Source organism: Pan troglodytes, chromosome 19 (assembly GCF_028858775.2).
Source record: "Pan troglodytes isolate AG18354 chromosome 19, NHGRI_mPanTro3-v2.0_pri, whole genome shotgun sequence".
NCBI classification, from domain to species: Eukaryota; Metazoa; Chordata; class Mammalia; order Primates; family Hominidae; genus Pan; species Pan troglodytes.
The window spans coordinates 27,378,901-27,404,070 of NC_072417.2; the positions used below are offsets into that span (position 1 = coordinate 27,378,901).

Sequence of the window (25,170 nt, forward strand, 5' to 3'; positions counted from 1 at the left end):
GATTTGCCAACTACAAAGGTCTAGGAAGGTGAAAAAATGATAGCCAGGAAGTAATGGATTGTACAGCACTAATGAATTCTAATGAAATAATAACAAATCTAATCTTACTCCATGTTTACCCAATTTTTCAAATATTATTTGGCCCAACGGGGAGGGGTTAACTCAAAATAAATTAACTCAGAATAGGTTGGAAACGTGAAACAAGGACAGAGCCAAATGAAAATGAATGCCCTAAAACCTGTGTACATAAAGACCAAGGAGTTCAAATCGGTGTGCTTTTCACTTCCATCTCTCACACCTAGATAAGCTCAACGTTTGCAGGAGCATCATGTCTTGCTCTTCCCGTGTCTCCTCCTCCAGGGCTGGAGGCAGCAGCTTGGCCAGGCTGTCTGCTGGTGGAAGCAGCTTCAGCAGTAGAGGCAGATGTGGTCTGGGGGGCGGCTCTGCCCGGGGCTTCCAAAGAGGAGCCGACAGCTATGGCCTGAGTGGGGATGTCTAGCAGTGGCTTTGGAGGTAGCTTTAGTGGGGGCTTTGATAACTGCTCTGTAGGAGGTGGTTCTAGCTTCGGCAGGCTCTCTGGATTCTGTGGAAGTTCTGGATTAGGCGGTGGTGCTAGTGGAGACTTCTGCAGTATGGTGGTTGTATGGGAGGTGGTGGAGGCAACAGGGGGCTTTTCTCTGGAGGGGGAAAAGCAAACCATGCAGAACCTCAATGACGGCCTAGCCAATTACCAAGACAATGTCAGAGCCCTAGAAGAGGCCAACACAAAATCAAGGAGTGGTGTGACAAATTTGGGCCTGGGTCTGGAGACGGTGGATCTAGAAGAGATTGCAGCAAATACTATCCAATAATTGAAGATCTCAGGGACCAGGTGAGAAACTCAGTGATGGTACCTCTTTTGTACTTATTTATTAAATTTGAAGACAATGTGAAATTGTTCTTTTATTTTTTGCTCAATTGTTCCATGCAGAATGTTTCAGATATATATTTGGTAAAAAGAGAGAGAGAGAGAAAAAAGAAACAAAAAACTTTCCATGATGTCACTCTAGATTTATTTAGAATGTAATTCACACTGGACATTAGTTACTAAAAAAATTTTCTGCAACTATATCTTGACAGTCAAAGGTAAATCAGTAATGACATGTTACTCATTAAAATGTCCATGAGTTTTATTGCATCTCCTAGATCATTGCAGCCACGATTAATAATGCCAGCATGACTTCCCCAATTGACAATGCTGGACTTGCAGCAGATGACTTCAAAATGAAGTGAGTTTGTTTCAAAATATCAGTTGTTACCATGACAGAAAATAAGACATGTTTTTACTTTTAACATAAAATGTATATAAAGGCAATTAAATCCAAGTATCAGATAAATGTAATATATTAGTATAAAATATCTACACTGAAGGAAAAAAGGCCAATTTTAATGTATATTTAATGACAAGAGATTCCAAAATTGGAATTTTTAAAAATGATTTCAGGCCGGGCATGGTGGCTTGTGCCTGTAATCCCAGCATTTTGGGAGGCCAAGGAGGGTGGATCTCCTGAGGTCAGGAGGTCACCTGAGACCAGCCTGGCCAACATGGAGAAACCTCATTTCTACTAAAAGTACAAAAATTAGCCAGGCGTGGTGGCAGGCACCTGTAATCCCAGCTACTTGGGAGGCTGAGGCAGGAGAATCACTTGAACCCAGGAGGTGGAGGTTGCAGTGATCCAAGATCATACCATTGCACTCCAGCCTGGGGGACAGAGCAAGACTCCTTCTCAAAATTAATTAATTAAGAAATAAAAATGATTTCATAGTCTTTGTTTAAATATTTCAAAAGAATTTCAACTTGAGCTGGATGTCAGTGGACAAGTCCTTTTTAAAATAAAGCTTCTCAAAGTAGTTAATCTAATTCATATATCATATTCCAAAGATCTCCTAAGGTATGAAAACGAGCTCTATCTAATGCCAGTCAGTTGAAACCTATGTAAATGGCCTGCAAAAAGTACTCAGTGAGCTGAATGTGACCACATGGCACCTTAAAATACAGTCCGAAAGCCTAGCAGAAGACCTGGCATATCTCCAGAACAACCCCAAGGAGGTAGGAGAAATAAACCCATCAAGGGACTTCCCATCACCATCACCATTCAGCAAGGTCCCCAACCTCAGAGGATTTTTGCTACTGTGACTTTTGCGTTTCTTCTCCGCCAAGAAATGAGCACTTTGCCGAGACAGTCCAGTGGGGACGTGACTGTAGAAATGAACTCGGCCCCAGGGGCAGATCTAACCAAGCGGCTGAACTGCCTGAGGCAAAACAGTAAGAGGAACTGGCTGAGCAAAACCTTAGGGAGGCCGAGGAGTGGTTCAACAAGCAGGTAGCTCAACCCTAATCCTAACATGAACCCTAACCTGGCAAAGTGAGAGAAGATAGAAAGCCAGGCAGAGTGCTTGGAGCTTCTTTGATTTCACTGTACTTTGTTGATTTCATGCTTGCAGAGTGCATCCCTGCAGACACAGATCTCCACGGATGCTGAAGCAGTTAGCTCGGCCAAGAGTGAGAAAATCGAGCTGAAACAAGTCCTCCAGTCCCTCCAGCATGAACTGCAGTCTGTCTTGGCCATGGTAGGTGGGAAAGGGGCACTCACTCAATTTTCTTCTATAGTTTTAAAAAATTGTTTTGCAGACACTGTTTGAAGCAAGCTAGCAAAATGTTGGCTTTTGTAAATGGGAATAATAGTACCTATCTCATAAGGTTGTTATGAGAATTACATGAGTCAATATTTATAAAATACTTGAACAGTGCCTAATAGTGAGTAGGAATTGCTATATGGTTACAGTAGCACTCTCTGATTAATATTTGCTATCATTACTATTATTCGGTATTCATTATCAAAGGTAAATCCCTATTAAGTGGTTCATTTGGAGACACCCTCACCGTACAAAATATATGTTTCAGGATTCATATGTTGAATACTGAGCAGTTATTCTGACAATGCTTCAATTTTCATGGGCATTTGTAGCAAAGCTCCCCAGAAGGAACCCTGGCTGACACAGAAGCTGGCTACGTGGCTCAGCTGTCAGAAATTAAGATGTATATCAGCATCCTGGAGGAGCAGATCTGCCAGATCCTGGGCGAGACTGAATACCAGAACACAGAGTATGCACAACTGCAGGACATCAAGACATGCCTGGAGGTGGAGATCGAGACCTACCACCGCCTGCTCGGTGGAGAGGGAGGGTGAGTCACCGATACCATGATTTTGTTGTTAAAATCACTTTCTTAAAAATGAAGAAATTGTTTTTTATTCAGAGACTGAGATTTACCGTTTTAGCAAGTTTCAAATCAAGTACAATCTGAAAAGCTAGTAGAAAATAGAAAAGAAAAAAAAACACAACTTTCCATGGTATCACTCTAGATTTATTTAGAATGTAATTGACACTGGGCGTTAGTTCCTTTAAAATTTTTCTGCAACTATATCTTGATAATTGAATGTAAATAAGAAATTACATGTTATTCCTTAAAGTGTTCATTAGTTTTTTCTGGTATCTCCTAGATAATTGCAGTCATTTCTGAGACAGGGTCTCACTCTGTCGCCAAGGCTAGGTGCAGTGGTGTGTTTACAGCTCACTGCAGCTTTGACCTCCCGGGCTCAAAAGATCCTCCCACATCAGCCTCCTGAGTAGCTGGGACCACAGACATGAGCCACCATGCCTATATTTTTTTTCTTTTTTTTTTTTTGAGACGGAATCTCACTCTGTCACCAGGCTGGAGTGCAGTGGCACAATCTCGGCTCACTGTAACCTCTGCCTCCCGGGTTCAAGTGACTCTCCTGCCTTAGCCTCCTGAGTAGCTGGGACTACAGGCGCTCACCACCACACCCAGCTAATTTTTGTATTTTCAGTAGAGACGGGGTTTCACCATGTTGGCCAGAATGGTCTTGATCTCTTGACCTTGTGATCCACCCACCTTGGCCTCCCAAAGTGCTGGGATTACAGATACGAGCCACTGTGTCTGGCCTAATTTTTTTTACTTTTGGTAGAGACAGAGTCTCACTATGTTGCCCAGGCTATTCTCAAACTCCTGGTCTCGAGCAATCCTCCCGCCTCAGCCTCCCAAAGTGCTTGGATTGCAGGCATGAGCCATTCACCCAGCATGCTATTAATAATGCTCAGCTGGCACCAGCATTCACATACAATTTTTGTGTGGGCATATGTTTTCATTTCTACTGGGTGTATACCTTAGAGTGCAATGATTGGGTCATGTGTTAGCCTTGTGTTTAACCTTTGAGGAACTGCCAGGCTATTTTCCACAGTGGCTCCACTATTTTACATTCCTACCAGCAGTGTAGGAGGGCTCCAATTTCTTCACATCCTCACCAACACTCGTTCCATTCAGAAAGAAAATATGTCTGCTTCTTTACAGTTTTTGGCCAAAGAGAAGTAACTGACAACAATCATTTCTTTTATTTGTCAACAGTTCTGAGGCCAGAGAAGCTGAATCTAAAGGATGATTCTCTGTGGACTCCAAAGGAATAACCAGCACAGCTCAATCGAGGGGAAGAGTCGCTTTTTAAAGTAATACTTTCTGCTTATTTAATGAGCATCCATCATGAATAAAGTGTGCTTTCCTTACCCCCAAAAATCTGGGCTACAGTCATGACTTGTGAACCAACCTTTACATTTCCAGTTCTAAAATTCTCCCTATTTCTGTTTTAGATTCACATAAAAGCAGAGGAACCAGGCTGGTGACGGATAATGACCAACTAATTTCATCTCAACACTGTTTCTGATGTAAAATTCAAGAGTAAGATGCAGGCAGCTGAGTCCTGTCCCCAGAATGTAAATGATGACACCTAACAAAGGCGTGCTGAAGCACTGCAACAAACCTGCGGCCACAGAGCTGCAGCTACTCCTGTAATCCTTTCTCAGATTCTTTTGTCTTATTGGTTCGGTTTTGTCTTTAAATTGCAAAATGTGTTTTCCTTCTTAATCATTCTGTGTCAATAAACTTTTTGCCTGTTGCAAATCAACTACATCGATCTTTGTCCTTTTGTTTCGCTGACTTGTTTTATAACAGCTTTATTGAGATATAATTCCTATACCATACAATCCACACTTTTTTTCTTTTTTTTTTTTTGAGACAGAGTCTCGCTGTGTCAACCAGACTAGAGTGCAATGGTGCGATCTCGGCTCACTGCAACCTCCACCTCCTGGGTTCAAGCAGTTCTCCTGTCTCAGCCTCCTAAGTAGCTGGTATTACAGGAGCATGCCACCATGCCTGGCTAATGTTTTTTTGTATTGCTAGAACAGACAGGGTTTTGCCATGTTGGCCAGGCTGGTTTCGAACTCCTGACCTCAAGTGATCCACCTGCCTTGGCCTCCCAAAGTGCTGGGATTACAGATGTGAGCCACCACACCTGGCCCAACTCACACATTTAAAGTGCACAATTCAATGGTTTGCAGCATATTCACTGAGTGGTACAATTATCACCTCAGTCAACCTTAGAGCATTTTTATCACCTCAAAAAGAAATCACATATCCATCAATAGTCAGTCCTTATTTTCCCCCACAAACCCTCACCCCCAGCCTTAGGCAACCAGTAATGCATCTTCTGTCCTATATATTTGCCCATTCTAGACTTTTCACATAAATGGAATCATATAATATGATACGTGGTCTTTGTGTTTGGCTTCTTTCACTTAGCAAGATGTCTTCAACATTCACCCATATTGTAGCATGTATCAGTACTTCATTCTTTTTTTTTACTGAATAATATTCCAGTGTATGGATATACCATATTTTATTTATCCATTCATTGGATGATGAGAATTTAGGTTATTTATGATATTTGGCTATTATGAATAATGCTGCTATGAACATTCACACAAAAATTTTTGTGAAGACACATGTTTTCATTTCTGTTGGGAATATACCTTAGAGTAGAATGGTTGGGTCATATGTTAGCCCTGTGTTTAACCTTTGAGGAAACGCCTGACTATTTTCCACAGTGGCTGCACTATTTAACATTTCAACCAGCAGTGTAGGAGAGTTCCAATTTCTTCACATCCTCACCAACACTTGTTAATGATTTTTTAAATTATAGCAATCCTAGTGAATATTAAGTGGTATCTCACTGTAGTTTCACACTGACTCTTGAAATCTATTATTTCATATAGTCCAAAACCACTCCAAAAAAATTATGAAATATCTGATAGGGCTGCAGTTTTCCAGCTTTCTTGTGTCAAAAATACATACATATTAAGATGGTGCCCAGGCTTAAAAACCTACACTCTACCTGTAACGACAGTGCTAACACAAATGAAAATGAAGACTTCAAGTGTTTTTAAAAAGAGGAATCAGAGCTGGGTGCGGAGGCTCACACCTGAAATCTCAACACTCTGAAAGGCCAAGGTGGGAAGATTGCTTGAGCCCAGAAGTTTGAGACCCGCCTGGGCAAATTAGCCAGGCACTGGGCATAGCGGTGCATGCCTGTGATTCCAGCTACTTGGGAAGCTGAGGTGGGAAGATTGCTTGAGCCCGGGAGGTTGAGGCTGCAGTGAGCTGAGATGGCACCACAGCACTCCAGCCCGGGCAACAGAGTGAGACCCTGTCTCAAAAAAAAATACAAGACCTATGATGAGGAATGACTTGAGCTTCCAGATAGCAAAACATTCATGTAGTGTGGATACTCCCCAGGGCAGATGCATCCAGCTCCAGCTGCTGGCGTATGGGCTGCTAACAGCCACCCTCACAGGGTTCTGCCTTGCCCAGGATTATGCCCCTTCAGGAGAGTGCCCATGGGCCAGTAACTCGCTTATAGGGGATACAAAGTTCTGGCCCCCTGTCTCAAATTAGGATAACTCTGAAGGGCGAGCCCTGTCCAGAGCTCCCCAAAGAATCAGCGGAAGCCTTCATTAAAACAGCATTGCATAGGCCTCTCCCTATGCCCATTCCAGTCTTACCCATCTGCTGACATGTTTATCTCACAAAAGAACTCCCTGATAAACTTCGGCACACATCTCTCCATCTCAGAGTCTGTTTCCAGGAAACACAAGTTAAAAAAAAAAAGTATTCTTTACAGCAATTAGAACAATGTGCCACTGACACAGGCATGAACACCCCAGAAAAAGGCCCATTGGTATATAAGAATGACATTTTCAAATCAGTTGTGGACAAGTAGATTATTCAATAAAGGCTGCTGAAATAACTAGTTAACTAAGGGGTAGGAGCCGGGATGGGGATGAGGCTAAGGAGGGTGTTGAATAGTTATATCTCACACACACCAAAATAAATTCTACAGAAATTGCAGAAATAAAGAAAATAAACTTTTACAGACTTTAAATTTTTTTAATTGTGTATTTGGGGAATGGTGATGGCTTATTTCAACAAAAATAAAAACATCATGAAGGAAAAGGAGGACAGATTTATATCAAGAAAATAACGTGAAATAAGAAGCAAAGGAAAAAAATAAAAGAAAAAATAAATTTAGTGAAGTATGGTGAAAACCTGCTCCAACACCAAGGGAAGTCTGTGCAGCCAGACCACAGAGTCCAGACATGGACCGCACGCTTTAAATCACGATGCCCTAGCTGCAGTTTGGCACCACCTGCTGTCTGCTGTCTTATCTGTCTAAAATCAAGAGGATTTGGGGGTTTGCAAATTTCCAAGAAAGCAGCAGTTCCAGGAATGGGCAGCCTGTTTAGTTGCCCTGACTCATCCTCAGCCTCCCCATTCCCCATCTTCTCCCTAGCCACCCCACCCGCCTGTCCACCTGCCATATATCCCCCCAACACTCCAGAAGATAAGAACTTTAGCCTACCCTCTTGGGGGCTGCATGTAGAATGGAAGCCAACAGCCAATCACTTTAAGTCTAGATTTTCAGCAATGCCACATGGTACCCGGGGTTTTCACTGCACTTGTCATATACAGCCATCCGAGAGCTGATGTCCCCATATATAAACTCAGGAACAGAGATAACCATATCAATAAGAAACGGATACATGATACACACAAGAAATTCATAAAATACGAATCGCCAACAAACATTAAAAAGTGATGATGTCCAACATCTCCTGTAATCAAAGAAAGGCAAATTAAAATAATGAGATGCCATGTTCAGCATCAAAACAGGTCCAATTTGTTTAATAATAATAAATACCTATTTTAGCAAGGATGTAGGGAAAAGGCACTAATACCTTGCTGGATGGAGTGTCAACTAGCAAAACCTTTAAGAAAACAATTCAGCAACAGGTATCAAAAGCCTTTTTAAGAAAAGAGCATAACCTTAGAGCCAGCAGTTTCATTTCTAGGAATTTATTCTTACATAATCAATTATTAATATATGTATACTCCTCTCAGCTGTTCATCATAGTGAAACGTTAGCTATAATAAAATATTCAACAATGGAGAATCAATAGGCTAAGTTATGAAACACCCATCAAAGTCCATCAAAGGACGGTCACACAGCCATTAAGAATGTTCAGGTTCATGTATTGACCTAAAAAGATGTCAATCGTCTATTGAGAAATGAAAAGCAGAGTTTTAAGACAATATGTATCGTATGATCTGCTTTTATAAGAACGTAATTACATGTATATTAACACTGTATGTGTTAGTGTGTTCTCACACTGCTATAAAGAAATATCTGAGACTAATTAATTTATAAAGAAAAGAGGTTTAACTGGTTTACGGTTCTGCAGGCTGTGCAGGAAGCATCGCGGCTTCTGCTTCTGGAGAATCCTCAGAAAACTTACAATCATGGCAGAAGGTGAAGGGGAAGCCGGTATATCTCACATAACCAGAATGGGAGGGAGAAGGGGCAGGGAGGTGCCACACACCTTTAAACAACCACATTTCACAAGAACTCACTATCACAATAACAGCACCTGGAGGAGGGATGGTGCTAAACTGTGAGAAACCGCCCCCTACACAATGATCCAATCACCTCCTACCAGGCCCCACCTCCAGCATCAGGGATTACATTTCACCATGAGATTTGGGTAGGGACACAGGCCCAAACTGTATCACTGTACTTACTTGTTTTGTGTTTTTTTTTTTTTAAAAGAAGCAAAACCAATATACATCCAAATGTTAACAGTGACTATTTTGGGATAGTGAAATTATGAGTGATCTTTATTTCCTGCTGCATGTTTACATGCATTTTCTCATTTTTCTGAAGTAAACATGTAGAACTTGTAAAATTTAAAAATCTTTAAAGAAAAACCATCTGTATGTTTAAATTTTTTTAAATGAATACTCTTTGTTTTGTTTTGTTTTGTCTTGTTTGAGATGGAGTCTCGCTCTGTCACCCAGGCCTGAGTGCAGAGGTGAAATCTCAGCTGACTGCAATCTCCACCTCCCCAGTTCAAGCAATTCTCCTGCCTCAGCCTCCCAAATAGCTGGGACTACAGGCACATAACACCACACCAGTCTAATTTTTTGTATTTTTAGTAGAGACGGGGTTTCACCATGTTAGCCAGGATGGTCTCGATCTCCTGACCTCGTTGATCCACCCACCTTGGCCTCCCAAAGTGCTGGGATTACAGGCATGAGCCACCGCGCCTGACCTCTCCTTTTTTATTGTCAAAGAAAAATGCAAGAAGGACCAAGTGATAAGTAACGTGGTAGAAACCGTAAGAATAATAAGAAAGAAAAATTATGTGGGGAGAAGGAGAAGCTGGTAAATGAAGGGTTGGAGTGTTCCAGAAGAGTGTTCCAGAAGAGATAGCCCTTGAAAAGTGGTAAAATTTGGATACATAGAAAGAACAGAATAAGGTGTGATTTGAGGCCTTGCTCCAAGATCAGTCACATCAAAAGCACTTCTAGAAACACCCAGTGACCTCCAATGAATGGGTCACAAGTTAGTACCTAAAGATCATCCATTAGTCCTCTTTAGAAATATGTGCTTGTGTCCACTCTACACACAGAAAGATAATGGTAGGTCCTGGACTTGCTGTTGAATGCCACTGTGGGAAGGACAGGGCTTACCTGGCACCCTTCAATCAAGGTTTCCTGGGCATCTGGTTTCTCTGTCTCCCTCCCGGGTACGGGCACCAAAAGACAAGCACAATTGCTTGCTAGGACCTTCTCCTCACTCCACCTAGTCAGCCTCCACATCACAGCAGAGTCCTGTTCCTTTCTCCCTTTCTGGAAGGATCTGGCTTCATAGCCAGTATTCCTACTGGCTCTTCTCCATGTTCTGGTAACAATATGGATGGCCCCTGTGTCCAAATCCCACAGCCTCTTATGCCCAGCTCAAATCTGCAGACTCTGATCAGCTCTGCCCACCCACGGTCACAGCTTTGCCATGGCTTCTCCAGGGCCCTCTCCTCCTAGGGTAAGCCCTGTGCCCCTTTCTCTCCCAGTATGCCCCAGGGCCACTGCAGGTAGGCTGAGCACCCCAGCCTGTCCCTGTCACTGTCCCTGGGGTGAGTCTTGCCAGGACTGGTCTGATGAGCACAGAGATCACCCACTGGGTAATAATAATTTGGCTAACTACCAGAAAGGTCTCCAAGAGTGCTGCCATTGCCTTATACGTGGTATTCTCTTATAATTATTTTAATCTGTTCTATACCCAGTTATGTCTCTTTCCCACTTCCAACCTTGTGTGTTGGACCTCTCTCTCTTTTCCTAAGCAGGCTCATGAAGAGGTTGTCTATTTAATTGATCTCTAAAAGGATCAGCTTTTCGACATATTTATGTATTTTTTTCTTTTCTGTTTGAATAATTTCGGCCTTTATTTTTACTAATTTATTTTTATATTTTTTAGTTTATCTTGCCGTTCTTTAAAAGAAATCGTCATACTAAATTTCTTCATCTTTGGTCTTTCTTTTTTAACAATGCAGCCATTAGAGGCAATAAATTTTCTTCATTGTTCAAAGTTAGCTACATCCCAAAAGTCCAGGTATGAAGTGCTTTTCTTTTAACTTTTTTTTTTTTTTAGAGATGGGGTCTTGCTCTGTCACCCAGAGTGGAGTGCAGTGGCACAATCGTAGCTCACTGCAAGCCTCAAATTTGTAGGTTCAAGCGATCCTCCTGCCTTGGCCTCCCAAAGGACTGGGATTACAGGCGTAAGCCACCATGCCTGGACTTTTTCACTACTTTCTGGTTTGTCATATTTGATCCAACAGCTATGAAAGGCTTCTTTTTTTCCTATGATACCCAAGCGGGTATCCTAACATTCAAATCAATTCTGACACTAACTATCTGGAATTAGTGTTAGACTCTGCAAGTTGAAAGGCTCCACCTCATAAGACTGCCCTCACCGCAGATGCTAGTCACAAGTATCAGGTCCCCAGGTGATGTGGTTTGGATCTCTGTCCCCACCAAATCTCATGTTGAAATGTAATCCCCAATGTTGGAAGTGGGGCCTGGTGGGAGGTGATTGAATCATGGGGGCCACTTCTCGTGGTTTAACACCATCCCCGCCTTGGTACTGTCGTTGTGATAGTGAGTGAGTTCTTGTGAGATTTGGTTGTTTAAAAGTGTGTGGAACCTCCCCCCTCTCTCTCTTGCTCCTGCTCCGGCCATGTAAGACATGTCTGCTTCTCCTTTGCCTTCTGCCATCATTGTAAGTTTCCTGAGGCCTCCCCAGAAGCAAAGCAGATGCCAGTATCATGCTTCCTGTATACCCTGCAGAACTGTGAGCCAATTTCTTTAAAAATTACCCAGTTTCAGGTATTTATTCATTTATAGCAGTGCAAGAACAGACTTGTACACCAGGTTACCCACACTTCTGATTCGCTACAAAGTTTGGGGTTTCCACAATCTTCCCCACTTAAGTTTTGATAATTTCTAGAATGACTCACGGGACTCAGGAAATCACTTTGCCTCCTATTACCAGTTTATTATAAAGGATCAACTCAAGAACAGTTAAACAGAAAGGATAAATAGGGCAGGATATGGGGGAACAGGCACAGAACTTCCATGCCCTCTCTGGACATACCATACTCCCAGCACCTCCACATGTTCATCAACCCAGAAGCTTTCTGAGCCCCATTATTTAAGGTAGCAGTCCCCAACCTTTTTGGCACCAGGCTCTGGTTTTGTGGAAAACAATTTTTCCATAGACCAGGTGGGTGGAATGGTTTCGGGACAATTCAAGCACATTACGTTTATTGTGTACTTTATTTCTATTATTATTACATTGTAGTATATAATGAAATAATTATACAACTCACCATAACATAGAATCAGTGGGAGCCCTGGGCTTGTTTTCCTGAAACTAGACAGTTCCATCTGGGGGTGATGGGATACTGACATATCATCAGGCATTAGATTCTCATAAGGAGCCCACAATCTAGATCCCTCGCATGCACGGTTCACAGCAGGGTTCATGCTCCTATGAGAATCTAATGCCACTGCTGATCTGACAGGAGGTGGAGCTCAGGCGGTAATGCTCGTGCAGCCTCCACTCACCTCTGGCTGTGTGGCCCAGTTCCTTCATACAATTCCCAGGGATTGGGGACCCCTGACTTAAGGGTTATGTAGGTTTCATGACATAGACATGAGTCTGGCCATTTGTGATTAACTCAATACCCAGCCCCTCTCCCCTCCCCAAAGGTTAGGAGATGTGGCTGAAAGTTCTAAGCTTCTAATCAAGGCTTGGTCCTCTGGAGACCAGTCCTCATCCTGAAGCTATTGAGAGGCCCCTAGCCGCAAGCCATCTCATCAGTATTCAAAAGACACTCTCATCATTAATATATATTTCCCTTTATACCACAGTTATCTAAGAGAATGTATCAACTCACAGAGATTTTTCTGGTTGTCTTTCTTATTGTTTAGTTCTAATTGTAACTCTGATCAAGAACATTGTCTTGAAAGAATCTCTAGGCAAGTATTCTTTTCCTCAGTTGGGTGCCTTTATAAGAGCTTTCCTTGGAGTAGACACGTAGAGACCAGTTAAGGGGACCTCTAAGCACAATTTCCACTCTACCCAGTTCTCAAGCACAAGCAGTGAACTTTTGCAGCTAATGCTCTAGTAAAGAAAATCCCTCCTGGCTGGGTGCAGTGGTCACGCCTGTAATCCCAGCACGTTGGGAGGCCGAGGTAGGTGGATCACCTGAAGTCGGGAGTTCGAGACCAGCCTGACCAACATGGAGAAACCCCGCCTCTACTAAAAATACAAAATTAGCTGGGCATGGTGGTGCTTGCCTGTAGTCCTAGCCACTCAGGAGGCTGAGACAGGAGAATGGCATGAACCCAGGAGGCGGAGGTTGCAGTGAGCCGAGATCACGCCATTGCACTCCAGCCTGGGCAACAAGAGCGAAACTCTGTCTCAAAAAAAAAGAAAAGAAAAGAAAAAAAGAAAATCTCACCTAATAGTAATATAAAACACTTTCTAAATCTGAGAAGTAATACATTTAATTACCGGATTGCTAAAAATTAGAGCTGGAAGGGAACCTGAGAAGTGGATAGACCAATATAATAATTTTACAGATGAGGACATGGTGGCTTGGTCAAGAGACATCAACTGTACTCAAATGTTGTGTTATAGTTCTGGTGGACAGAGGACAAGAGACTTGAGACTGATGAAGCTTTCTTCTGAGCCTATCATATAAAATATGATCATATAAAATATGATCTTGTGTAAAATACCATGCCATTCTTTTGCTATGAAACTACTATTTAAGCCCTGGATTCCTTGACCAAAGATTTGCAGCTTCTCTGACATCAGAGGGCAGCAGGAGGTTGAGGGGTCAAGCTGGAAGAGACAGAGCAGGAAGGCCCAGTGTATCAACTTAGCATTGGCAAGAGGCACAGGGGCTAGGCCCTACTGCTCAAGTTATGATCTGGATTGTTCATGCTTTTGGATTCTCTGAAGAGAAGACTACTGTCTGTCTGGTATGAAGAAAGGCACAAAAGGACTTTTTAAGCAGAGCTAATCCTTGAAAACTGTGCTTATTTCAAACTGTCTTGTCTGTGGAGCCTGGAGGACAAAGCATCCCAACCCCCGCAAAGTCACTCACCCATTCTCTTAATTCTCCATAAACTCACGGAATGATCTTCAGGAAACGTAGAGAATTGAGTTATTTAAAGAGATTTGAAAGCACTCACATACAAGAACAAAGCCAGGTGATTTTTCTTCCCAGAACAAAATTTGGCAAAATGGCATGACCAAGCAGATGCTTCCTGGTGGAGAAGAGGAAGCCTTCAAATAGACACACTTAAGTGAAACCAGGAAGAGAAAGAATGGACGAGGGTGGTGGGGAAGGAGAGAAAGTGATGAAGGAAGAGAAACAGCCACAGAATTGGTGGATTTCTGGGGTGTGACAATGACACACCCAATCCATCGACGGGTGGTGCCAGATCTACTGGAGTGGGCTCTTAGTCATGTTATTATTGCAAAACCTTTTTTCTCTTCCAAGTAGTTGACCCCGGCGGGGCCTAGAGCAGCCACCAGCAGGAAGCTGGCCCAAACAATGATTCCCTACAGGAAGGTCCCCGGTTGACTCTTGCCTGACCTTTCTGCCCTCTTCCCAAACAACATTTCCTCTTACTGCCAAGCCCCGCTCTCCGCCACCACACACTGAGAATCACTAACCCAGAAGTGGAGCATAAAGATTCAGAAAACAAAACACAACACATAGCAAAGAACAAAAGTAATCAGTGATCCAAGTTGTTCATGAAGAAAATCAGGCCATGTTAGTTTTTATTAATTCAAGGAATATTTATTGTCTATCTACTATCTGTCATTGCAAAGGCATTGCAAAGAGACTGTTCACACATCAAATTTATACTTTCCAATGTGTCCAAAAGAAAGAAAATTGCTATATTAAAGAGTTGTCTGTGCTCTCATGTTTATTACAGCACTATTGACAAGATTTAGAAGCAACCTAAGCATCCATCAACAATAGAATGGATAAAGAAAAAGTGGCACAGGTCAGGCACGGTGGCTCACGCCTGTAATCCCAGCACTTTGGGAGGCCAAGGAGGGCGGATCACGAGGTCAGGAGTTCAAGATCAGCCTGGCCAACATGGTGAAACCCCGTCTCTACTAAAAATATGAAAATTAGCTGGTCATGGTGGTGGGTGCCTGTAATCCCAGCTACTCGGGAGGCTGAGGCAGGAGAATCGCTTGAACACAGGAGGTGGAGGTTGCAGTGAGCCGAGATCGCGCCATTGCACTCAAGTCTGGGTGACAAGAGTGAAACCTGTCTTAAAAAAAAAAAAGTGGCACATATACACAATGGAGTACTATTCAGTCATGAAAAGAATGAGATCTTGTCATTTGCAACAACGTGGATGAAACTGGAGGTCATTATGTTAAGTGAAATACGCCAAGCACAGAAAGACAAACTTTGTGTATTCTCACTTACTTGTGGGAGCTAAAAATTCAAACAATTGAACTCATGAAGATAGAGAGTAGAATGATGGTTATCAGAGGCTGGGAAGGGAAATGGGGGAGTAGGGGAAAAGTGAGGACGCTTGATGGGTACCAAAAATAGTTAGAAAAATGAATAAGACCTAGTGTTTCATAGTATAACAGAGTGACTATAGTCAATAATAATTTACTTGTATAATTTATAATAACTAAAAAATAGTGTAATTGGAATGTTTGTAACACAAAGGATAAGTGCTCGAGGTGATGGGTACCCCATTTACCCTGATGGGATATGTACACCTATATCAAAATATCTTATGTACCCCATAAATCTATATACCTACTATGCACCCACAAAAGTTAAAAGTTAAAATTTTTTTAAATGTGTATTTTCCCTTCTTTTTTACTGTCTGCCACAGAAAGTTTTGTCAACATTCAACAAATACTCTAAACCCAGCAACTTCCCTTAACTACTCTGATGTGATGCTTCTATTTGAAAAACACAAAACAGTATATTTTCTCGAATGAACAGAAGATAGAATCCCCAAGTTCTATTCTCAATTCTGTAAAGATTCATCAGGAGCCATATGCCATGCATTTCAGTATTTGGTTTTCCTACTAGTCTAAAAACCTGCAATATATTAATCTGAAAAATATTTAAATACTAATAATCTATCCCACACACACACACACAAAATTGATGGTTACTATCTGCAAATCATTCTGCACTTATTATTAAAATCATATTCTGTTAGGAAATATAGCTTTTATATGTTTCTTTACAGGTAGAAATAAACTTCTAATCACAAACTATTCAAAATTTGAACTGGGAGCCCAGACACCTAAGATTCAGTCTGTCTCTCTCTCTCTCTGTCTTTTTTTTTTTTTTTTTTTTTTTTGAGATGGAGTCTTGCACTGTCGCCCAGGCTGGAGTGCAGTGGCACAATCTCTGCTCACTGTAAGCTCCACCCACCGGGTTCAAGCAATTCTCCTGCCTCAGCCTCCCAAGGAGCTGGGATTTAAAAGTGCTTTCAGCCAAATGCAAGTCTTTATGAAAATTGAAAGATTACATTTCATAGTTTTAAAAGGGAGAAACACTCTGTGACTGTGCCTCCCATTGCCAGCATTTGCATACCATTTAATCATTAGGGTTTAGTTTTCTTTGGTTTCATAGCTTTAGGGATGGGCGAGGCAGGATGACCCACACATTATGTGTGGTGCATTTTTTAGCTACTTTAGAAGGGCGTTATAAAAATTACTCCCAGCTTAACAATTTAAAATTTTGTACACCATGTACCCCTTGGAGACATGTCACCCTAAATATGAAGAAGAGTAACATCATACTCCTGTGAAAACAGTACAGGTAGAGCATAAAAGCCACATAACAGCTACATAGTAAAGGGAATGATTACCTATTTAATCATGTGTCCCAATCAAATGCAATTTAAGGAAAAATTTAAAGCAGAACATTGTTTAACAAATGATTGAATATAAAGATTAAGGTGTGCACATAGTTTAACAGAGACTGGCAAAAGAAGGAAGAAATTCTTAAATAAACAAAAGTCAGCTACTTAAGTTTAAAGCTAAGGAGGATAAAAACTATTTCTGGAAGCACCTGTTTTTTAAGACTTTTTAAAAATTGTGGTAAAATACATATAGCATAAACTTATCATCTTCATCATTTATAAGTTTACAGTTCAGTAGTCTTAAGTGCACTGACATTGTTGTGCAACCAATCTCCCAAACTCTTTCCCTTTTTTTTTTTAGACGAGTCTCGCTCTGTCTCTGAGGCTGGAGTCCAGTGGCACAATCTTGGCTCACTGCAACCTCTGCCTCCCGGGTTCAAGCAATTCTCTGCCTCAGCCTCCCAAGTAGCTAGGATTTCAGGCACCTGCCATCACGCCCGGCTAATTTTTTGTATTTTTAGTAGAGACGGGATTTCACCATCTTGGCCAGGCTGGTCTCGAACTCCTGACCTCAGGTGATCCACCTGCCTCGGCCTCCCAAAGAGCTGGGATTACAGGCGTGAGCCACCACGCCTGGCCCCAAACTCTTTTCATATTGCAAAACTAAAATTCTATGCCCAGTAAGCAACAACTGTCTATCCCCAACCCTTCAGCCACTGGCAACTACCATTCTGCTTTCTGTCTCTGTGAATTTGACTACTCTAGGCACCTCATAGTACTGGAATTATACAGTATCTGTCTTTCAAAAAGACACTATTAAACTGGTGAAGTGACTAGAAGACATGAATGGAAACAGTCTAAAATACAAAGGGACAAAAAGCCATGAAGCACAAAGGGAACTCAGGAGGGTTCAGAATTTATAAAATAACTCCAATTGTAACACTAGTTATCAGAAGTAGATACAAATCCTCTTTTATCTTTAAAACGAAGGCAGGAGATATCTGCATCATCTCTTCATTTCTTGAAATTTGACTCAAAAAGGAAGTTGCTCTCTTTATATCAGACTAGAATTCAACCAGAAAGAAAATCATATTAAAACAATCTGCCTAAAAGCTTTTCAATCTTTCTTAGACATTAGCTACTTGAATAAACATGTTGCTGAGATGTAATAATACTTACCTAGAAAACTATTATTTATGTTTTTCTTATGAACTACAAAAACATAATTTTTACAAATTATATGCTTTTTTTATATTATACAAAATACAAAAAAAGAAAGCAATAACTTAAAATCACAAACTTCAACAACCTTAAAAAACACGCTGATTGAAATAATCAAAGAGATGGATGCTTAATCAAATCTGAAATTATTGCTGATGTGAAAGCTAATTTCAACTTTTGAGAACAATATGAACAAAAAAGTTACATGATTGATGGGAAATTTTTATTCTCATCATATTAAGTATTTTAATTACATTTGTTAACCTGGAGATATTCTCTGCAAATGTGAAATCATGAAGCAAATTTAATAGAACTACACTTCCAGAGAAAAGTTACCAATCATCAAAACCTCTGAAAGATTAAAACTGTAATTCTGAAAATTTTTTTGTTTTGCTCCACCTTATTCTTTTTTTATTGATATAGTAAATGCCCCAGGGCTCTGACCTAGCTTCAGAGAAGTGTTCAAGAAAAAGAAATTATCCAATTACGGATTACCAAAACTGTAACAGGGATTAAGAAGTGACAGAGAAAAGGAACACCCTCAAAGTGTGTATATAAAGGCCAAAAAGGCAGCCTTGAATACACTCTTCGTCATCACCTCTCCTATTCACCTGGACAAGCTCACGTTTGCAGGAGCACCATGTCTTGCTCGTCTCGCGTCTCCTCCTCCAGGGCTGGAGGCAGCAGCTCAGCCAGGGTGTCTGCTGGTGGAAGCAGCTTCAGCAGTGGAAGCAGATGTGGTCTGGGGGGCAGCTCGGCCCAGGGCTTCCGAGGAGGAGCCAGCAGCTGCAGCCTGAGTGGGGGGTCTAGCAGTGCTTTTGGGGGCAGCTTTGGAGGGGGCTTTGATAGCTGCTCAGTAGGGGGTGGTTTGGGGGGAGCTTCAGGATCTGGGACAGGATTTGGTGGGGGTTCTAGCTTTGGCGGGGTCTCTGGATTTGGCAGGGGTTCTGGATTCTGTGGGAGTTCTAGATTCAGCAGTGGTGCTAGTGGAGGCTTCTACAGCTATGGTGGTGGTATGGGAGGTGGTGTTGGCAATGGGGGGCTTTTCTCTGGAGGGGAAAAGCAAACCATGCAGAACCTCAATGACCGCTTGGCCAATTACCTAGACAAGGTCAGAGCCCTGGAGGAGGCTAACACTGATCTGGAGAACAAAATCAAGGAGTGGTATGACAAATATGGGCCTGGGTCTGGAGATGGTGGATCGGGAAGAGATTATAGCAAATACTATTCAATAATTGAAGATCTCAGAAACCAGGTGAGACTATCTGTGCCTGAGTTTCTATTATTTGTGGATCTTTCACTTCTTTTCAGATCATGTACTATAATGAAAATTTTAAGAAATTATTTGAAAACATATTTGCTTGTTACATATGCAAAGTGGGACCTGATGTGTCTTAATTATTATAGTACCTTATGTGATGTCCAATCACATTAATTTTCTGTTTCCATCTCAGTTTCAGTATTTCTACATAAGAGTAAAACTTATACAACACCAGGCAGCTAATTATCATTTATATATAAGAATGATGGCAGTGAGTCAACATTAGTTTAATCTAATTATTTATGATGAATTCTGACAGACTGACACATTTTATTGTCTTACAAGATTTAAATATTCTTTAGTATTATTTTTCTTCCCAGAAAATCTGGTGCAAACATTACATAAGAATGTAGTAGAATCTAAAATGTTTAGCCACTTTTGTATGGGAAATATATTTTTAAAGACTTTTTTGGAAGTGAAATACAATTTTTGCACTATTTTCTGAAAAAGCTCATGAGATAATGATCTTACAAAGTAGCAGAAATATGCAGAGGGCTATGTCCTGTAAAACAGGTTCCTGTGCCTAGTCCAATAAATGTGCAGACTGTTATCTTTTTGCAGAAAGATGTAGTCCTAAATATACCAGCCCCAGATATACAGGTCTGGGGCTGTATACTTAGTCATTACTAAGTAAGTTTGCAAAGCAAGTCACCTTTAAAAGCTAATAGCACAGGCCGGGCACGGTGGCTCACACCTGTAATCCCAGCACTTTAGGAGGCTGAGGCAGGCAAATCACTTGAGGTCAGGAATTTGAGATTAGCCTGGCCAACATGGTGAAACCCCGTGTCTACTAAAAACACACACAAAAAAAAAATTAGCCGGGCATAGTGGCAAGCGCCTGTAATCCCAGCTACTCAGGAGGCTGAGGCGCAAGAATCGCTTAAACATGGGAGGCGGAGGTTGCAGTGAGCTGAGATCTTGCCACCGCACTCCAGCCTGGGCGACAGAGCGAGACTCTGTCTCTACACACACACAAAAAAAAGAGCTAATAACACAGGCAACAGCTACCCTTACAAGTAGGCATGCAGACACAAGGTAAAAATCATTTGTGATTCACTCACTATTAACATCTTTTTTAGATCATTGCTGCCACTGTTGAAAATGCTGGGATCGTTTTGCACATTGACAATGCCAGATTGGCTGCTGATGACTTCAGACTGAAGTAAGAAACATAAAGACTTGAAAACAAGTGTTATGGGAAAAAAAAAATTTATTCCATTTTATAAACAAATATATATATATATATATACTAGAGGATCATGACCTAAATTTACAAACATCCCAAGGGTAAACTTTAGACCATTAGACAAATCTCCACTGATGCTGGGGCAGGTAGATCCTCTCTGCTGAGCACCTAAGCCAGTAGCTACACACAGGCCGCTTCTGCTCCTTTCATCAGCCTACAACAGCTGCAAAAGAAAAAAGAAAGAGGCAAATTTAGAATCAGAATTTTATTATTAAAAATGTTAGACATGATTAGAATTAACATTACACTGGTATTTTTCTTTACAAGGGAAAATTTCCCAAGAGAAAACTTAATAACCTTTATTTATTAAAATGCCCACAGGTGAGAACTTTTTCAATATGTAAGAATGGAAGGTACCCTTTGAAACACGGCCAGGCGAGCTCACAGTATTTTTTGCCTTACTGCTGCCCCTTCCAGGTATGAGAACGAGCTGTGTCTCCGGCAGAGCGTGGAGGCTGACATCAATGGCCTGCGGAAAGTCCTGGATGACCTGACTATGACCCGCTCTGACCTGGAGATGCAGATCGAGAGTTTCACCGAGGAGCTAGCCTACCTGAAGAAGAACCACGAGGAGGTAGGAACATGTTCTACATAAACGAATAACTCTAGCTAACATATTTCTCCCCACATGCATTCTATACAAATAAAATTGGCTGGGTGCAGTGGCTCATGCCTGTAGTCTCAGCTACTCTGGAGGCCGAGGCAGGAGGATCCCTTGAACCCCAGAGTTGGAGGCCACAGTGAGCTATGATCATGCCACTGGATTCCAGCCTGAGCAACAGAGAGATACTGTGTCTCTAAAAAAGTAAAATAGGCCGGGCATGGTGGCTCATGCCTGTAATCTCAGCACTTTGGGATGCCAAGGCAAGCAGATCATGAGGTCAGGATTTCGAGACCAGCCTGACCAACATGGTGAAACCCCCTCTCTACTAAAAATACAAAAATAAACAGGGTGTGATGGCGCACGCCTGTTGCACCTGTAATCCCAGCTACTCAGGAGGCTGAGGCAGGAGAATCGCTTGAACTGGGGAGGCGGAGTTTGCAGTGAGCTGAGATCAAGCCACTGCACTCCAGCCTGGGCGACAGAGTGAGACTCCATCTCAAAAAAAAAAAAAAAGAAAAAAAGGTAAAATAAACTCAATTTTATCTAAGTGAATTTCCCACATACTATGACCAGGAAACAAAAGTAATCATGAGTAAATTATACCTAGATTTGATTTTTTTTTTTTTCCTTTCAGTGTCCTACTTTCAAATTGTTGTTGTCTAGGCACATTTTCGGAAGTCATCGCTTTTCTGTTTGCATCACGATAGTCTTTTTTCCTTCATGCTAGGAAATGAAGAATATGCAAGGAAGCTCCGGAGGGGAGGTGACCGTAGAAATGAATGCTGCGCCAGGGACCGACCTGACCAAATTACTGAATGACATGAGGGCGCAGTACGAGGAGCTGGCTGAGCAAAACCGCCGAGAGGCTGAGGAGCAGTTCAACAAGCAGGTAGATCCTCTCTGCTGAGCACCTAAGCCAGTAGCCACACACAAGCCGCTTCTGCTCCTTTCATCAGCCTACAACAGCTGCATTATGTTTGTATTTAGAGCGCATCACTACAAGCACAAATCTCCACTGATGCTGGGGCAGCCACTTCTGCCAAGAATGAGATAACAGAACTAAAACGTACCCTGCAAGCCCTGGAAATTGAGCTTCAGTCCCAACTGGCCATGGTATGTGCAAATAGCTTTTCACATTTTCCAACAGGGAGTTAAGCAAATGCAGTTTTCTTTCTTTGCCAAGAGGTTCATTAGGCACATAAAAAAGGCAGTGTTAAGGAGAACTGCATTATGATTATAGAAAGCATTAAAAGTTAAAGATAATGTACTCTATTTTGCATAAAAGATTTAGTTTAAAAAGAAGTGCCAACCAAAATTAAAGAAGCAAAGATATAACAATATAGGTTATATGGCGAAGGTGCACTTCTAGTGCCACATAAAATTGCATTTTTAAAAAATCATCCAATGATTTATTTTCATCATGAATTTTTTATTTGCTTTTTCTCTTAGAAAAGCTCCCTGGAGGGAACCCTGGCTGACACAGAAGCTGGCTACATGGCTCAGCTGTCAGAAATTCAAACGCAGATCAGTGCCCTGGAGGAGGAGATCTGCCAGATCCGGGGTGAGACTAAATGCCAGAACGCAGAGTACGAGCAATTGCTGGACATCAAGACACGCCTGGAGGTGGAGATCGAGACCTACTGCCGCCTGCTCGATGGAGAGGGAGGGTAAACCAAAGTCATGAACAAACTAAAATGCATACCTTAGTGAATTTATTTTATAAAACCAAAATGGGACTCAGGGGTTAGACTTGTATATATAGAGAGTAATAAAGTAACAGACACAGGCTGCGTGCAGTGGCTCAGGCCTGTAATCCCAGCACTTTGGGAGGCTGAGGTGGGAGAATCACGTGAGTCCAGGAGTTCAAGACCAGCTTGGGCAACATAGCAAAACCCCTTCCTCTTCAAAAAATAATTTTTAAAAAATTAGCTGGAGGCTGGGCACAGTGGCTCATGCCTGTAATCCCGGCACTTTGGGAGGCCAAGGCAGGCAGATCACGTGAGGTCAGGAGTTCGAGACCAGCCTGGCCAACATGGTGAAATCCTGTCTCTACTAAAAATACAAAAATTAGCCAGGCGTGGTGGCACACACCTGTAGTCCCAGCTACTCAGGGGACTGAGGCGGGAAGATCACTTGAGCCCAGGAGGTTGAGGCTGCAGTGAGCTGTAATCATGCCACTGTACTCCAGCCTGGGTGATAGAACGAGACCTTGTCTCAAAAAAAAAAAAAAAAAAAAAAAATTTAGCTGGGCATGGTGGTGCACACCTATAATCCCAGATACCGGGGAGGCTGAGACAGGAGGATCACTTGAGCCCAGGAGTGCAAGGTAGAACAAAAAAGCAACAGACACAATCCAATTAAAACACATAAACACATCCAAAGCTTCATCATGAAGAATCCCCGGGGTGGAGGCTTTCTCCTGCCTTTGCAAACTGCAAAGGAAAACATAATTCTTTTTTTCTCCAGTGGTTCTAGTTTTGCAGAATTTGGTGGTAGAAACTCAGGATCCATAAACATGGGATCCAGGGATCTGGTATCTGGTGACTCAAGATCTGGAAGCTGTTCTGGTCAAGGACGAGGTAGACTTTTTTTAATATTGATAATAGTTCTGTAATTTAAAAGTAAAGACATACTTTGCTTGTCATACTAAAAGGGTCCGCTATTTTTTACATAATCTCACCCAGACAACACGTTGAATGCATGTGATTGAATTTCTCTTGCTCTGTGTTTCCGTGAGAGTTCCCAGACTGACATTGCAATCCCATGATTTTCAGATTCAAGCAAGACTAGAGTGACTAAGACCATCGTAGAGGAGTTGGTGGATGGCAAGGTTGTCTCGTCTCAAGTCAGCAGTATTTCTGAGGTGAAAGTTAAATAAGGAACTTCCAGATCAACAAAAGTGTCTTTCAAAGAAAAAAAAATCAAGAAGGACACAAGCGAAGAAATGGCATCAATCTAGGCATCTTTCTGGATAATTTCAGGAAAAGCTTCAGTCCAGAAATGGATGACTAGCCAATTTTTCTGCATCTTCTTATTTCCTCATTAGAATGCTCTTGAAATAGCTGAATTAACAACTTTGCTTTAGTTGTTTCAATGCTTCAATAAATTTACGTTTGCAAGTTAATTATTACTTATTTTTTTAAAAAGTATTTTACCTAGGAAGGAAGCTATCAATTATGATCTAGCTGCATGACTATATTACTAATGTCAGTTCATTCTTTATATCTTACTGTTGTAACTGAGCGAGTTATAGAGAAATGCCACACTCTGAGACTAATTCAGGAGTCCTCTTATTGCCGGCGAACAAGACGGCTAGAGCTCAAAATTCTCTCGGCCCCGAGGAAGGGGCTAGATTTCTTTTTATACCGTGGTCTAAATAGGGGAGAGGGAGTTTAGCTGAAGCAATTTTTACAGAAGCAGAACAGGCAAACCAATTAAGAAAGATTAATTGGTTACAGAAACAGTTACAGAAAAGTAAACAGTTCCAGGTGCAGGGGCTCAAACTATCACAAAGAGATAATGCAGGGGCTTTGGGTGCCATCCCCCAAGCGCATCCTCAGGAACTGCTGATTTAGCTTGCCTCGATATCTTATCAGTAAGTGCATTCCTGGATGTGCTCGGAGTCAGCTTGCGCTACTTATGCCTTTAAGGGAGGGGAGCTGCAAGTGAAGAAACAAAAATGGAGTCTGTCCGGCTCTCTCAGCTAAGAGAGACAATCAGGTTAAAACGAGGTAGGGTATCACATTACCTTCTTTATACAATTCAGATTATAGTCATTTTTTTAATGTGGGCATTTTTAGTGGCATCACATAAGAACTCAGTGGCATGATAGCTGAAATTAGACTACCGTGTCAACGGCTTAGCCCACAAAGAAGGATGTGATTATTTTAATAATCAACTTATAATTAATGTCTAGTTTATATATGTCCATCACTGAACTCGATATTTTATAAGATAAAAAAGAAACTCAAAATCTCCCTCCTACTTCAAAAAGCTCACATTTCAGCAGAGAAGAAGAGCTAAAACACAAAGAAGACAGCAAGCAATAAAAAGCTGTTAAT

At 41.7% G+C, this 25,170-nt stretch overlaps 2 protein-coding genes across 2 annotated transcripts; both read left to right on the top strand.

Annotated features, from left to right (window-relative positions):
* The first annotated feature begins 328 nt into the window (after positions 1-328).
* Positions 329-3,230, top strand: LOC100614719 (keratin, type I cytoskeletal 24). The gene is given in 12 exon segments (XM_009432303.4): positions 329-493; positions 495-624; positions 627-682; positions 684-762; positions 765-871; positions 1,186-1,268; positions 1,932-1,956; positions 1,958-2,087; positions 2,198-2,298; positions 2,301-2,363; positions 2,485-2,610; positions 3,009-3,230. Coding segments are annotated over 12 exon segments (1,287 nt in total).
* Positions 3,231-18,540: 15,310 nt separating this feature from the next.
* On the top strand, positions 18,541-24,233 carry KRT24 (keratin 24). The gene is made up of 8 exons (XM_511479.7): positions 18,541-19,193; positions 20,339-20,421; positions 20,923-21,079; positions 21,837-21,998; positions 22,097-22,222; positions 22,559-22,776; positions 23,576-23,688; positions 23,884-24,233. The coding sequence occupies exons 1-8, from the start codon at positions 18,579-18,581 to the stop codon at positions 23,985-23,987; spliced, it is 1,578 nt and encodes a 525-aa protein (XP_511479.4). The 5' UTR covers positions 18,541-18,578; the 3' UTR covers positions 23,988-24,233.
* The last annotated feature ends 937 nt before the right edge of the window (positions 24,234-25,170 follow it).